The 16446-nt window shown below is 44.9% G+C and overlaps 1 protein-coding gene across 3 annotated transcripts in view; it reads right to left on the bottom strand.

The window, feature by feature from the left end:
* LRP8 (LDL receptor related protein 8) overlaps positions 1–16446 on the bottom strand; it is a 167666-nt gene that overhangs the window by 60455 nt on the left and 90765 nt on the right. For all 3 annotated transcript variants that reach the window (XM_040072797.2, XM_040072798.2, XM_040072799.2), the window contains one exon: positions 4469–4591. In XM_040072797.2, the coding sequence (XP_039928731.1) occupies positions 4469–4591 (123 nt within the window). The remainder of the gene's footprint in view (positions 1–4468; positions 4592–16446) is intronic.

Below are 16446 nucleotides of genomic sequence, written 5' to 3'. Positions count from 1 at the left end.
TTTGCTTTACAGATGGGGTCCTCAGCTGCTGCAGCTCAGCAGTGCTCCCCAAGGCCCAGCAGGGACAGTGCTGTGTTTGATGCTGGCTGTAGCCAGTTGGTGCAGCTGGAGTGTTGTTGAACTGCACACCTGTACATCTGACATTAACATCACCGTATTCAATTCCCTGAATGATCTCTAACAGATGATTCCAACAGAACAGTCCTTAATTTACATGTTCCACTGCATTTGCAACCCCCCAGCATCTCATCACATTTATACCAACAGATCTGCTCTTAACCTTGGGGAAAAAAAGAAAAAAAAAAAGCTTTCTTTACTGCCCCAGGTCCTAAAACTGGGTATCTGGCTGTGCCTGGCTGATTTGGCCTAGTTTTTTCTTCTGCTACTTGAATTCAATGGCCCAGTGTACGTGATGCCCTGAAAGGAACACTCCACCCTTCTCCAGGAAAAATTTTCCAAGGGCAGGGAACAGTTTATTAAGTCCTTTTCCACAAAAGCACAGTAATGTCACCAAACCCACTCAGTCATGCAGGAGATGTGCATCAAAGAAGAATAATAGAGATGTAATATCCTTTGGGCTGAACAGAGCTGGGACAGGATTGTGCATTTGGGGGTGAACGATGAATCGTCAACGCTACCAACAACAGGATTTTACATTTGGGCAACTTAATAGGAAATGAGGGCAGAACTGACCAGCACTGTGAGAGATCAGCACACACAGCAGCAGCACACAGAGTGCCTGGGAACATGGAAGATACCCATTAAAAATATAACTGTCAACTTTGGATACATCTCCCTGAACCGCTCGTGACATGCACTTCAAAACAAGAAAGAAGTGCCTGAACTGGTGCTGTGTTTCAAACCAACATTCAGGGTTTGATTTTATATTCTACTTCCATTTTTACAATCTATTTCCAGAACTACTGCTTATTAAACCTGCCCTCTTAAATTATTCCCCTGTTAACTCCAATATGAATTAAGGTTTCCCAGTCTCTTTTTCTTCCTCTTAACACCCTACACTCTAACACCCTGTCCCTTTCTGTACAATAATTTCTGCTCTTAACCAGAATGTCACATATCTGAAGAAGAAATAAGTGGTGAGTTTATGCTCTCTGCAGTCCTCCATCTCATTATATATACAATGTCCTAAGGCAAGAGTTTGCCAGCTTAGATTTTCACTTGCTCTATCTCTTTGTGTTCCCAACAGTGCTGTTACTGATTGTCAGCATTTGTTTTTATTTTTCTCTTGAGATTTTCTTTTTTTGCTTAAGTCACTGATTAAACAATCTAAATCCTTCAGAGGGAAATTTAAAATTTCCTTCTTGCGTAAAAAGCAGAATGATTCAGTACCTGTGCTGGAACAGCATTAGGTGGATAACATTCATTTTGCTGGAGGTCTCTGTTAGCTCAGTCAGAAGAATGACTTCCCTTCCCCCCTCTCTGAGCTCCAAGAAACCGGGTAAGGAAAAGGTGAGGAATCCTTCCACAGTCATAAGCAGAGCCCCAGGGCATCACCGAGCCACGCTGGGCTGCTTTAGTGACAGTGAGGACAAACAGGGCCAGGGCTCTGCATGTGGTGGGCTCTCCAATGCAGAGTACAGTGAGCTACCAAAAATCTTCTGCAGGTGCCAGAGACCTGTCCTGCAGAAAAATGAAGAAATACAAGCAGTTTCTTATTTACAATCACCCATTTCAAAACAAAAGCCTGGATAACCATCTCCTCTGAAATCAGTCCATGCTAGAAACTAATCAGCCTTCAACTAGAACCAAAACCCACAACAGGGAGAAGTCCTGGAGATTTCATCAGCTGAGGATTCAGTGGGACTCATGAGACACCCTTACAGCCACCACTCCCAGACACACTCAGTGCCTTGAAGAACAGAGTTAAAATAATAATAATAATTGCATGGATGGCAGAAAAGGTGAAAACATCACAGCTCCAGCAGAAATCAGGCCAGCTGTGATGCCATCTCACCCATCCAACAGGACACAGGTCAGGCTGTCCTGAACACCTGGGAATGGCTAATGTCCCTGGAGAGGATATTGTTAGCTACAAAGCTGAGCAACTTCAGAGACTGGGGAAACAGAAAAACCAAAGTGCAATTTTGATTCTGTAAAAAAACAAAACCAAAAGAACCACAACCAAACGAAACCCCATAAACTGCTACCTTCAACCAAGCAGAAGAGATGGGGACAGGACATCCCTAACTAGCAATAAGGGAGCACAAACTATATTTAAAAACACACCACAAAAGCATTCAGAAGGTAAAAAGCCATTTAGCAGGGGGCTAAATGCTGTGAGGAACAGCCTTGTTTTCACCACATTCGAAGCTCAAAGTGCTCCTAAAATGCAACAGTCAGCATTATTGATGCTCTTAAACTCCCTGGATTGAATGGACCATGGACAATGTCCCAGTATTGCATTAACTGAGGAGTAACCCCAGATCCTGGCAGAGGTGCTGGTAATTATGTGGCCTGTCTGAAAGCCATTGATTTTATAAAGCAGTTTGATCTTAACAGAGGTGAGAAATCTCTCACTTCCCAACCTGTCCCTTCCCTAGGGAAGCTCTGCAGGGCAGGCCCCTCCACAGGGCTGGGCTGCATTCTAAGCAGGAAAATGAGACAATCACAGGCCCTGCAGTCAACCCTTGACACAGGAAGAAAGTGCAGCCTTGATTTCATCAGGGAGAGAGAAAATGGGACTGGAGAGAAGTATCATACAGGAACGTTCATCTATACATTCTGCATTTTCTGTCATTACATTTCTGTCATCTTAAATACATTTACATAGAATCCTTTTACAGTAATGGGCCAAATTACAAGGAAAGCCCAACACTCTTTAACAGTTTCTTTAACAGAACACGAACAAACTTCTTCCTGTGTTGCAGGAAAATGTTTCATGGGCTATCTATTTTTCTGAACTGAAGAACCACCAGAGAACAACAGACTTTGGTCTCTTAGAAAGTTTCAAGTAGGAGGAAAAAAAAAAGATTAAAAAAATATCAAGAAATCACAAAAATCTGAACAAATTACTTTTCTCTGAGGACAGCAATCCCATATGGTAACAATCTGAAGCTCAGGTCAAGTTTCTTTTGTGATACTTAAGATTTAAGGCTGATTTCCCCAGCGGATGAAATAAGCATGGGGAAAAAAATGTAAGGTGAAATGGGAAGGAAAGGAATGGAAGATGATTAACAGAAATCATGAGGGATCTCAGTGCTGCGTGGCCCATCCCCAGCTTGTGCTACAGCCATCTGACACGAGATCTGCAGGCAGAGACTGCAGCAAATGAAGCTGCTTAGTTATTCAGCCCCCTCCAGACAATCAGGTAGTGGAAGTAGCATTAATGAGACAGCTTTTAACTAAGGAGGATGCAGGGTGAAAGACCAACAAATGCAGTACATAAATATGTTAATGCATTTATTGAGGTGATTTTTTCTGTAGCCTGTACGCAGCTGCAAAAATGATTCAATTCATTTTATGCAAGGGAAGCGCATTCATCTCCCTTAATTAGGGAGAAAGTAGGACTGGTACTAGGATTAAAAATAAAAGTATGGTTGATTTTGAAGTCCTCTATGTACCCCAATCTGGTGAGATCTGATAAAATACTTCCTCCAACACTGCTTCTGACTCATGGGAATATTTGTGAAGTACATGACTGGAAATTCAATGGAATGGCCTGTACTAGTTTCTTACTCTGGCAAGAACAAATCGGCAGATATAAGTAAGCACACAAATAAAAGTCTACATATTAGTATTTTCATTTAAATATCCCTGGGATTCCCTTCAGCTCAACATCAGACAGCCCTTCACAGTTCTAGAACAATGGAGCACAAATGAGCCTCCTCAAAAGGAGATGATAAAATGCACTACGTGAAAATCAAGAACGTTCTTTTTACTTACTGGGTTTTTGAAGGATGTTACCTGCAGTAACATCTGTCAGACTTACTCTCAGCTTTAGTTATTTTACATTCCTCATCTTTCATCTGCTGCTTTTTTCATTTGTTATCAGAGGAAAAACAGAAAATGAAGATTGAGCAATGCAGTTAACATTGCAAAGCTCCTCTGAAATAACAGAAGTGCTGTCTGCAGTGATGATAAATCCCAATATGTTACCATGCAAAACACCAAATCTCAGTTTCCAAAAGCCTGATCCCAGGTAAGTGTGACACTTCTGGCACTGCTGTTGATCATGAGCCTGACAAGCAGCTCAAGATGTTTACAATTCCCCTGCAGACAGAAATCCAGACTAGATAGCACCGCCTGTATCACAGCCTGGAAAACGGGTACATGTGAAACTTTATAAACCACGTGATTTGAATGACCCGAATCTTTTGTGTCTGTAATTTTTGTTCTAACACAAGCATAAACTGACAGATTATCCTGCAAGTGCTGGGAATAACAGCTTCAGTTTCTCTGTGCTTTGATAACAGAACATGTCTGAGAGTCACCACTTTGTGCTACTCACTGCATGCTGCTTCTGATTCATCTGACCCGTCGGGACATTCTTCTTCCCCGTCACATTTCCACCTGGCTGGGATGCAGTGCCCGTTGTCACAAGTGAAATCTGACTCAGCACAAGTTTTCTTTGCTGCAAGAAAAGAAGAAAGTACTTGGCATGAATATAAACAGTGCAAAAGGTCTCCATTGCACCCAGCCCCACCAAGGACGATACGGATTTCTCGGTACTAAGAGGATTAATTTCACATTCAACATCGCTTCTTCGTGACAGGGTCCCACATATATCATACATGGGTGTTCCTCTCACTAGAGCTCCATTATTTGGCAAGGATTCACCTTTCCATGTCTTTTTCCAGCCATTCAAATAACAGGGGTGTTCTTTTACTAGGTGATTTTCTAAGGCTTTTACTATAAAAAGCTGCTGCCTTCATGGAACTGAAAGCATGCTGCATGATTTACAGACAGGTAAGACAAACAAGTATCACCTTTTGAGTACTATAATCTAAATAATAATGTTTCTATCCATGCCATTCATTCATGGCTTGTTAGTACATCTGTCACCACAGCAGATGATCATAAAGCACTCCCTCAAATACCAACACTCATTTCATCAAATGTCAACCACTCCACGCTCTTTGCTTTGCTTGCATTAATCTAGGGCTTGAAAAAGATGCAAGACATGAACTCAAGCAATTAATTGGTCTATTCATCTGTGCCAGCAGTGCAGCACCAAGAGCTCTGCAGTTCCAGTCAGCATCTTCCCACTGTGGCAGAAAGAGAAAATTCTACATCTCTTTGGTCCCTTCAGGCTGAGGCCTGAGCGTTGATGTGACACCTCTCGCTCACTGCTTTGGCAGTGGAGACTTCAGGGGCTCTTCTGCTGAGTCCTGAGTGAGGGCTGGGGCTCAGTGCCACCACATTGAAGTGAAATGCTCTCTGGCTAACTGGTATCTACCTTTGTTAGCCACCAACTGACACAGGAAGTGCTGGCAGGGAGATTTGTCTCTTCCCCCTGCAAAGCTGCTCACAACCTAATAGGATCACAGGAAAATTCAGGTAATGAAGGACCTCAGCAGGTCACCAAGTCCAACCTCCTGCTCAAGACAGGCTCAGCTCAGAGGTCAGACCAGGCTGTTCTGTGTTTTATCCACTCTGGCAGGAAAAAAACTCCAAGAGGAACCTCCCTGGGCAACCTGTTCCATGGCTTAGCTGCCCTCACAGCGAGCCCTGGGCTTGCCAAGCCGTTCTCCCTTACAAGTCACGTGCACACATATTGCTACATCAATACCTCTTCCAGCAAACATTTTCAAACATTAAACACAACAAATAAGCCTCCGGGGTTTGATCTTTTCCTTTCCTTTCTTGGTTTACCTACATGAGTGCTGTCAGGAAGGGAATCATGTTCAGTATCCCTCACGTGCCCACGCAGGAAACATGGAGCATTTCTGTGTGCTGGAGAGACCTACGTGGCTGAAATGAAGCATTTTCTAGCACACAAAACATGCAGCTTCCCTGAGCACACATCCAGCAGGAAAACACTGCAAAGCACCACTAAGCAGCTGTACAATCTCTCAGGATGCACTTTTTAAAGAGAACAATACATTTACTCCTCTTCTGCTCCTAAATGAACCAGATTCTGGAGAATGAGGGGGAAAAAAAAAATCTCAATTCCAATAACTCCACTTCTTGTTGCAAACAGCATCTCAGATTATTCAAACCACAAGAATAGTGAAGCACTGTCTTATTTCTCACCTCTAATGCAAGCCTGGAATCATTTTATTTCCAACCAGATTTACCTTCTGGCGCTCAATCCTCATGTCTCTGGGATCACAACGCAGGCAGGGAGCAGTTAATTAAAATATCAGCTCTCTGTTTTTTCCTTCCTTTTCCTTTTTGAAGTCTGATAATCCTTTTTATTAATCTCCCATGTTATACACCTTCCTCCTATCAATAATTCATCAAGGCCCACACCATAAATTGCCAGCGGCGCGTTAAAATGTAAAATAAATAAATGCATCCCTTTTGGATGATGGGGAGGACACGGGTTCATTTTACGCTTTCACCTGGCTCGGAAACAGTCAAGCAAAATGAATTGTCCCCCTGAGATCCGCTTCCTGTGCCATAAGCAGCGCGGGCAGCTCTGCTCACGTGTCTCAGGTGAACACAAACAAACAGGAGCGAGCGGTCCCAGCATCCCCGAGCCGCTGCTCCTCGGGGGGCAAAGCGATACCTGGGACACCTGGAACGAGAAGAGAGGCGGCTCCCGGAGCGCACGGAGCCTTTCATCTCCTGCCCTGAGAGCAGAGCAGAGCAGAGCAGAGCAGAGCCTGCCTCTCCTTGGGCTCTCGCTTCATTTGCCTTCGGTTCCTGCTTTTCCTTTCCCTCGTGGGCAGCTGGATGGATCTGTCACAAACGCCGCTGGCTCCCGTGTCACCGCGGGGCTCGGCTCCAGCCCTGGCCTGGGCAGCTCTCCAAAGGAGGCCTTAGGTAAAGTCAGGCATTCTGCTTCTCCTCTCCCAGAAAAAAAGGCAAGGCAAGAGGAAAGGTTTCAATTTTACCCAGCAGTGACAGAAAAATGCCCTAACGCACTGAATTTTAAGTAAAACCGCATCAAGCCCAACACGGCCGCTCGTTTTCCAAAATGTCCTTTTCTGTTCCATTACTCACATCTCTTCTCCTGAACTGCAAGTAAGGATTCAGGGGTCATCCCTGCAGCAAATTAAAAGCAGGGAACCCAGGGAAAGTGGTTTTGAACATGAACATTTACAGAGTGAATCGACAAAAAAGCAGTGACTGGGGACGTGTTTAATTAGACTGGAGGGAATAAATATACACCGAAAGGAACAAGCCCTGTACTGGCCAGGAGCAGGGACTGCATGATATAAATGTGACTTCCAACTTCCAAAAATATCTACTTCTGAAAGATCAATTCCCTGACCCTAACCCAAACAAGGTATCTGAATCTAATGGAAAACTCCAGGACTCATTCTTTTTCCCTCTTTCTAATAAAACCCAACATCCTCCCACTGCCCTCAGTCACCTCATTTAACCTCACTTAACTTTTGCCTCACTTTTAAAGGCTTTACAAAGCAGGTACACACCTTTCCAGTCACTCCTTACAAAACACCACACACTCCACGATTCAATTTCCAATTCACACTTTGTTTATTCCTATTTTGCGTATCTTTAATATTAAGCAATACTCAGCTCTAAAATAGTTTTGTTTCTTGCTACTCCTGATTTCCCCAAACCAACAGCTGAAAAGCAGAATGAACACGTTTCCTCTTTTATCAACAGTTCTGTGTAGCAGAGATGTAAAAGCACATTAAAAAAAGCATTATTTTCTTACTACAACTGGCCTGTAAAGGAGGGTTTGTTTTTTTTCTCATGAGACAATGAACCCTACATAGTTCTAACACTATAAACACGGGATTTTTAGACAAAGGGTTTTGTTCAAACTCTGGGTTGTGTATCCAGACAGAAAACCAGGCCGGTGAGAGCATCCTTGAGTGTTAACCCACAAAGACTCTGCAAACCATGCCCTCTTCCCATTTTCTCCCCTCATAACTCTTGGCCAACTTCCACCAATTCTAAAAATTCTAAAAGAGGGGAGAGATGTGGAAAATAAATCTAATCCCACAAATTTCGTAAGATTGGGAGTTCAATAGAGAACAATCCAAGTCACATTTCCACAGAGGGAGATAAGGGCAGAACGTGGCCACAGGGCTGATCTGCTCCGTGGGCTGCCCAGACTCTGCATCTCATCCCAGGGTGGGTTTGTGGCAGAGGGAAGGTGGCAATTAGGGAGTAAAACCCCCAGACACCAAACTCATTGAAAACTGGTTTAATTTGCTCCATTACCCTCATTCCTCTACGCAGATCCTGCTCCTATTTTAATTTCTGAATCAACACCAGACTTCCCATCAAACAGTGTATCTGCTCTCATTTGCAGCCAATATTCAGTCTTCTAGCAAAAAACAGTCTCACCCAAGATGCTGTAAAAACGGAGCAAAATATAATAAAAAACCCCAGACAATCAAAGTTTTGCCGTGATCCTTCTGCAGCAATAAAACAGCCCAGCTCAGCAGGATGTGATAATGAGGAGCTTAAACATCAGCACCCCTGTGCCCTGAGAGGTGCCAACCACAGCTCGGTGGGTAACGGGACAGGAGCCAGCTCCTCCCGGAACAAAACACATCCTATTTATGGGTCACTCTGCACCTCCATCAATCCAGCCTCAGAGTGAGCAAAACACACCCCAGCTCTGGCTTGGCCCAACGAGGTTTTCTGCTTCCCAGAGAAAGGTAAGGGCTGTGCTCATGATTCAGCTCAGGAAAGCTTCTGAGCTACACAAAACTCAACAGCAAACAGTCGTTTTCAGTTTATAACCTCAGCCAGCTCCTGAATCACAAACACAGCCACCAGGACATCGCAAATGCCACTCCCACACAGAAATTTCCAGCAACAGAAGAAAATGATTAAAAAAAAAAAGAAGTTATGTTCACCACAAACTTGATATATACTCCCAAACTCAGAAAACAATTGGAGCAGGAGACTGAGCCCTAACCACATACTTTGACAGCGTCCTTGCCCTTCAAAAAGAATCCATGCTATTGATCCCCAATCCTTTGATCAGGTTTTATACCCCAAGGATGTCTTAGCTGTCCTTAAGCAGATCTGAAAATCCTAACCACCATCTGCAGCCCGAGTCCTCTCAGCTGCTGCTGTTGGCTTTGCAAAGGAGGAGGCGTCACAGGGAGTGTGGACACCCCGCCCCAGAGAGGTTTCCTGCTCCCAGCAGGTGCTGCATTCCCTCCTTCAGGCATCCAAACACCTTGTGCTGGGAGCCTGACCCCTCGCAGCGCCTCTGCCACCATCGCTGCCAAACCCTTGCCATGGGAATCCCAGGAACGTGCTGGCTTGCAGCTATAAAACAGCAACAAGAGAAGATCCCAGAGTCGAGATGCCAGGAAATCCTAGTGGATGTGGATCATCACGTCCTTTTTATTTTCATGCAACTAAGGACACCTTGAAGTAATGAAAGGGAATATTTAACCATTCTGTGAATCCAGCCACTTCTTTCGAAGCTGCCATCTCAGCAGGCAATTACTTTCATAAAGCAAGATTAATCAGATCCCCTCAAAGAGCCAGTGCTCGGGCACAGGCCATGGTCCCTTTGATACTCCACATGAAACACATTCTAAAGAAAGTTCTCCCCAAGACCCCCTGAAACAGCCCAGAAAACAACGCCCCATTGACAGAAGCCCAGCCAGAGGCTCTGGGGCTGCCTGAAGCTGCTGCTCAAGCAACCAAAACGTGCAGCTGCAGAGCCTGAAGCCCCTCAGATCAATCAAATCAAACCAACAACTTTAAAAGAAGAAAAAGAGATGTCACTTGTGATTTTTCATTAGTATCAAAGGTACCCACTTCTGTGCATTTTAATTGGTAATATGTATAAGCCTCCTATTAAGAATTATTCAAATCCGTTTTCACGTTTAATATTGAATTTAATGAAAGGAAAATGGCAAAGCCATGAAACCCAGGAAAAGCAGAAGGCTGAAACATACTGTTCTCAAGTATGAAATCTAAGTGACTTCAACTAACAAATACAGGCCTTTTTTCCTAAATTTACTCACATATATCAAGGTAAAACTGAACAATATTTTTCCCCAACCCGTCCTCAGGTTGCTGTTGTCATTATCAAATATATATGTTGGTCTAATGAATGCAGCACTTGTCCCTACAACCCATGTTTCACCAACAGGAAAAGCAGGATTCCTCTTCTTCCCAGAAGAGAAATCACGGACAAGAAGTCCACTTGGAGCGGCGTCCACCTTAGAGGGCATCAGAGGTCTGTCAAACACTGCTTGGTATTCAGGACAACTTCTCCTCGCAATTTTGAAGGCTTATTCGGGGCTCTGGGGCTTTGTCCTCGGGAGCTTCACAGCTGGAACAGCCCAGGCAGAAAGCTCAAGCGCTGCCTCACTCCCCTCAGAGGAACAGGCGCCACACTCCTTCAGGCAAGGCTCCCTCCAACATCTGCTCCCTCCATTCTTCCCTCAGCTTTCTCCATCTTTTAAAAATCCACTCATAAATCATAAGCCATCTTTTAAGCTGGACAAACCCAGGATTTGTGACAATTTCCTCATTTTTATTCTCCAGGAAGCCCCATCACCTCAGTGCTCAAGTCTCTGGATAAAAAAAAAACAACAAACAAACCCACAAGAAAACCAACCACCTTCCCCAACACTGTACTTGTACATTGGGAAATGATGTCCTTCTGCAGGGGAAGGACAAGAAGGGAGATATTTTCTTACCAGCATCTGAAACACACTGCAGCTTTGCTCAGCAACAGCCCTGTCCAGCCTGCAGTCACCTCTGGATGTGACCAATCAACCTCACTGCTGTGTGACACTGCAGCAGGTGTGAGAAAGCACCCACAAAACGTGCCACCGACAACATCTCATCCAGCAACAGCGCCAAGAAGGCTGCCAAGAGCACAGACAAGGTTTGCCTTTGGCAAATGGAGTTTTTCTTACAACAAAGGTTGTACAAGGTAGCACTGAATGGAAGGGATAATCAGAAAACTTGCTCCCCTTAAGAGATCTGAGGACTTGAAAATGCACAAGTCATGTCCTCCCTTACAGGTACAGGGACATTAAATGACGTGCCAGAACTGGTGCAGCACATCTGTGGCACAGCCAAGGGCCTGCCCACGTCTCTCCCCCACGTCTGACCGCGCGGTCACCTTATCTTACGCTCGAGTCAAGATTTCCTCTGTGCGCAAAAGAGCAGCCAGCGCTCTGCTGCAAAAGCTGAACGTGCTTCCAGAACTCCATATTGCTCCAGTCATGACCTTTTCAAAGGATTTGGTATGCTCTGACTTTCCAGTTTGTTTCTAAATATTTCTTTGACTGAAGCTCATCCACACTGGCTTTTGCTGACAGAATTGCCAGCTTTGTCTGTCTCTGGGTTTTGTTTTGCCTTCTTTTAACACGCAAGACATTGTTGCATGACAGAAGCTCTTGGGGCAGCAACTACGTGTATGTTATTTCACAATGAAGGACGTCCACAAATTCCTCAAGAGGCACTTAATATTATTCAGTCTTTCTATTTCTGGGAATTGAACACTAGGGGCCAAACTCTACCCTGATGAAACATCCCCGAAGTCCATAATAATTACCGGTCGCAGTGGTCTCCGCGCAAAATTGATCTCAGATGTTTTAATGACACCCTATGATGTCTGTTTTCAGCACAGATTTTATAACCCTCAGCCTAAACCAAAGCCCCCGATGACAGAAGCCCCATGTGCACTGAGTCAATGCCCCAATGACAAAAGCCAGGTTTCCTGAGGACAAAACAGACTGAAAGCTATTTCTGAGAGCAAGTATATTAAGACAGAAAAGCAGAAGTGGTTGAGTTGATGGAGCAATTTTGGTTCCCACCTACACATATGCTCATAGCTTATCAGACAGGTACCAGGGAAAGAGAACAGCCATAAAGTTGATGGATAAAATTGCCTTCAGTTACTCAGAAAATTAGAGAAATGAGGCTAAGGCACGTGAGCGCGGACAGAGAAAAGAGACAAAGACATGTGAACGCAGATCCTTTCACAAAGTGAGCTATAAGGAAAATGCAGGCCTCCCTACACCGTCTCTGCTCTGTTTGATGTTGTTAAGTATGATTCCTTTTTCATAGATGGTGGCAAGAAAATCTCCCAAATCAGTGGAGGGGATAGCAAAGAATACCCCTGAAGCCTGATGTGCCACCTTTTCTTACCTGGCTCATGCTATGACATAAAACATCACAACACTGGAGTTTACAGCCGCAGAATTTGCCTCTCACAGCTTGGACACAGCATTTAAGTTCTTGTTGCCTGAATTTAGCGTACACACCGTGAGGTTAAAGTGCACCAAAGCAAAATGTGGCACCTCCAGCAGAATTTCACACCAAGTTTGCACGCAGGGATAATCCCAGGGGACCTAACCCTGCACAGAGCCAGGTATGATGAACTCAGTGCAGCTGCGTGATCTGGGGCTCCATTCAGCATCAGGAACTCCTGAGCCCCTGGCTGCACATTTGTCACTGCTCTGGTGGGGTCTGCCCTGACACTGCTGTGTGAGCCCTCAGCTCACGCGGCCGACACGGGCTCTGAGAGCACGGAACATCTGCGGGGAAGCAGCAGCAATTTCAGCAGCCGCCTTTGCCACTGAGAGCAGAGCAGCACCATCACACACCAGAAATGCAGGCAAAGTCGCTTCCTCTGCAAATCAGCCTTAAAAAAAACAGCAAGAGAAACAAACACCGTTTAAACCCTGTTTTGCAGAACTTGGCCTGGGTCCAGGCGGAATGCTGATCCTTACGACTGTGTGGAAAAACAGTAACCTGATATTTACACCTGCGAGCTCTGTGTTTGTAAGCACAGTAAAACACACGTGCAGGACATTCCTATCATCTGTTTCCAAAAACGCGGTAATGACTAACAGCACAAGTATCTCTGACCTGGGATATAAATTATCCAAATCTAAGGACATGCTGGAAGCCCAACAGAAGTCAAGGCACAGCTCCCAGTTTCTAGGAAAACAAAGAACGGGAAAAAAAGGAAAAAAGCAAAGGCAAGAGTCAGGATCAACAGACTAAATCAGAGATCTGACGACTCAATCCCTGCAGTGGCAAAACGATGTCTTGTGTGGGTAGGAAATAGGGACAGGGGGTACAGAAGTGTAACAGACCTGGGATGCCTGAGGAGGAATTGCTGGTTCAATGCACAAATCCATGTGGTTGGACAGTATGGAAATTCAATGAGCGTTTGTGCTCTCAATTAGGGAATTGCATGGGCAACAACACACCTGAGCATTCTGTTTGGCAGCCAACAGCAGGGGGAATAAAGCTGTTATTTCGCTTGGTTCTGCTGCATTTATGCATTTTTTATTAGAAGTAGCACTGCATTTTATGTCAATTTATACATGGTCCAGTTGCTTAACGTTGGATCGATGTTTTTTTCTTTTGGTCCTACTTTAATCAGTAAATTGCAGGGTAAAACATACAAGAACTGTACAGTTAAGAAAAAACCCAAGTGCCATGGTTTACTTTCTGGGAGGCTAAAATATTATAATTAAAATACCCCACTAAAGTTCTTGGAAGAATGAAGAGTCAATAGCAATAAAAGGAACAGAAATTTTTCTAAAGAGACAAATTTAATGTTTTCAGCTTCATTCCCTTTTTCCATTTACTTTGTTACTAACAACATGATGGCACTTTTGAAGTAAAAAAATTGTCCTAGCGTTATTTTAGAAAGCTCCCCTAGTCCTGAAATATGTAACTCCTTCAGACACCAAAAATAGAAATGGAAAATGGAAAGTAACAACTGGAATGCTACAAAAACAAAAAATACACACAGAAAACCCCTCATGCCATAACAAACACTACAGAAAGCTTTCTTATACCAATAGCTATAGTAAAAGAACTTGAAGAGAATTAACTGGCCAGCAACGCATTGGGAATACTCAAGATAATTAAAAAAAAAATCCCAGAGCCTGGTTGTTAACAGTCTTTAGACAGACCAGTGCCACAGATGTCCCTGTGCACGCACCTGTGAAGACACCTTTTCTACAGCTCTGTTAGCTGCTCTGTAAAGAAGACATTCATTGTATCCAACGACTAATTTGCCAGGAATCTTGCTTTTTAAGAGCACTGAATCAGAGCCCTGGGAGTTGTAAGGGATCACACACAAAAGCATTTTCAAGCCCGTCTCAAAAGCCAGCATCGTTTCAGACTGAACAGCAGGTTCATCCTCCGATCCAAGTCTGTTGCGGCGGAACAGCGCCAAACAAATGTCTGTTAATATTCTGCCAGGAAGCGCGAGCGGACGGGATCCTGCACGGCACCAGGGAAAGCGCTCAGGTTAAGAGCTGGGCATCGGTCACACAGCTCCCCCATGCCAGCACAAACCTCTTCACCCATCACCATGTGTTGTCAAATGCTTTTTTGTGCACTGTAATATTAAATACTTGTACCCTGGGGATGGGAACTGAATAGGCACAACATGGAAATTATGATGCGCGCATCCGTAGCCTTTAACCTATTAACAAGTATGACCGAGAACACTTATTCGGAGCCCTCTAATCATCAGGGCAAGAAGACATCAACAGCTACTGTGTCACACTGACAGGGCCTTCAATGGCAAGTGTGGTTCAAAGGTCCACAGGAAACACAAAGCAGCTTTGTCTTTTGATGTAAAGAACAAAGCTACCATGTGGCACAGCATCACACATGCAATTAGTCAGGAAAGTTAATACAGTAGAAGCAGATGGTGGAACCATGTCAACGTTTTTAGTGGGCACATTTCCCCTTACTCTCCAGTTGCTGTGATCTGAGGTCGGCGGAGCAGCAGGCAGATTGTCGGTAAGCGGGACCCCACCAGGGACTGGCAACTCCCTTTTATCTATCCATCTGAGATACCCCCGTGCTCCCACTTCTGCCAGCATAGCTCCATCTTTGACACCTCCTCTCCACCACATCCCCACGCCACACGGCAGCACCCTCAACCTCAGCGCACACTGAGAGAAAACGAGGCAGAGACAGCCAGTCCCTAACCCTGGTTGTGCTGGGAGATACTGACAGGAAAAGGCATTAAAAGCTCCCCTCCAGTGGCCCTTACACTGCTCATTCTGCTCATTTCTGCAGCTCAGCGTGTTACCAAATGCTACACGAGTCACGCGTACAGCGCACGTCATCCCGCAGAACTTCACGCGTCTGCAAAGAGCAACTGCTCCTTTCTCACTGCCAGCCCTAATGCTGGGCTGACACAGGATGGAAATCAGAGGCTTCTTGGTCACCACCATTCGCGCTGCACACACAGAAAACGTAAAACCCAAACCACAAGCATCGCCCTAAGAAATGCCATACAGGAAACGCTGTGGTTTGCATGACTTTGAAGTTAACAGCCCTGCCACAGTCTTCAGACAAAGTCTCTCCCCTGCTATTGGCATCCAGTTTTGCCCAATTCCCCAGCTCCACACATCATGGATTTCAACAGGACCCAGGTGAGGACGGCAGGAGCTTTCAGCTCTGCAAGTCGTTTAATTAAAATGAAATGAACAACCAGCAGTTAGTCAAAGCGCTCATGTGCTCCAGCCACCACAGCTGCCAAATTCTGCAGCCCTCGGTCCAATCTGATTTCCTTTAAAGCTCCTGGCAACCTATTAATTAAAACACATTATTTACAGCTTCCAGGGGCTTGAAACCATGGGATGCACTTGCTGGAATTCATGCAATTACGTACAGCCAGTCCTGGTGACAGGCTCCATTCTCGCTCCTGCTCTGCCCTGCTCCCACCCTCGGCTGTTTTGCTGTTTGGCCTGGGCCGGCCACGCCGGGATCGGCTGCCATGGAAATGGGCAGGAGGCAACAAAGGACCTGTGAGTCTCGCTGGAGATGGAGGACTAGCAAGGCAACAGCACAGGAAGGCCAAGACAAAGAGAAACCAATTTGCCTGCTGCCTTTAAACACAAACAACCCTCCCCCTTTGAGCAAGGAGATGTTGATGAATTGAGTTTTCCCCTGATTTAAGAAACCAAGCCCCTTCCAGCCAAATGCAACAAAGCCATGAGGATGGAGCATCCTGCCTTTGGCCCTGTGCAGCATTCCATCCGTTAGTGCTCTGTGGGGAAATGATCCCAAAGCAAACCCAGAGAAGGTGTAGTTTAATAAGCAATCCCTATGTCACTGGTAGCACTGGTACGCATCAGCTGCAGACAGATTTCTCTGCTTTCAGAAGTTTTTCTTTTTACTCCATTATTAAGCAGTCACGCTCATCAGCAATTCCTGTGATTCTGCAAGAAGAAAGAATCTTAAAACATAACCTTACAAAGTATGACTGAGAAGCATAACCAAATCCCCTGTGTCTTTGAACTGTTTTCCAAACGTATCTGAGAAGGACTGAGGCAGCCTGTCAAGGATTTGGGGGTGCTGGTGGATGTGAGG

Source organism: Hirundo rustica, chromosome 9 (genome assembly GCF_015227805.2).
Source record: "Hirundo rustica isolate bHirRus1 chromosome 9, bHirRus1.pri.v3, whole genome shotgun sequence".
In the NCBI taxonomy this organism is placed as follows: Eukaryota; Metazoa; Chordata; class Aves; order Passeriformes; family Hirundinidae; genus Hirundo; species Hirundo rustica.
The sequence above is the reverse complement of the archived record's forward strand: the minus strand, read 5'-3'. Positions and strand labels throughout refer to the sequence as shown.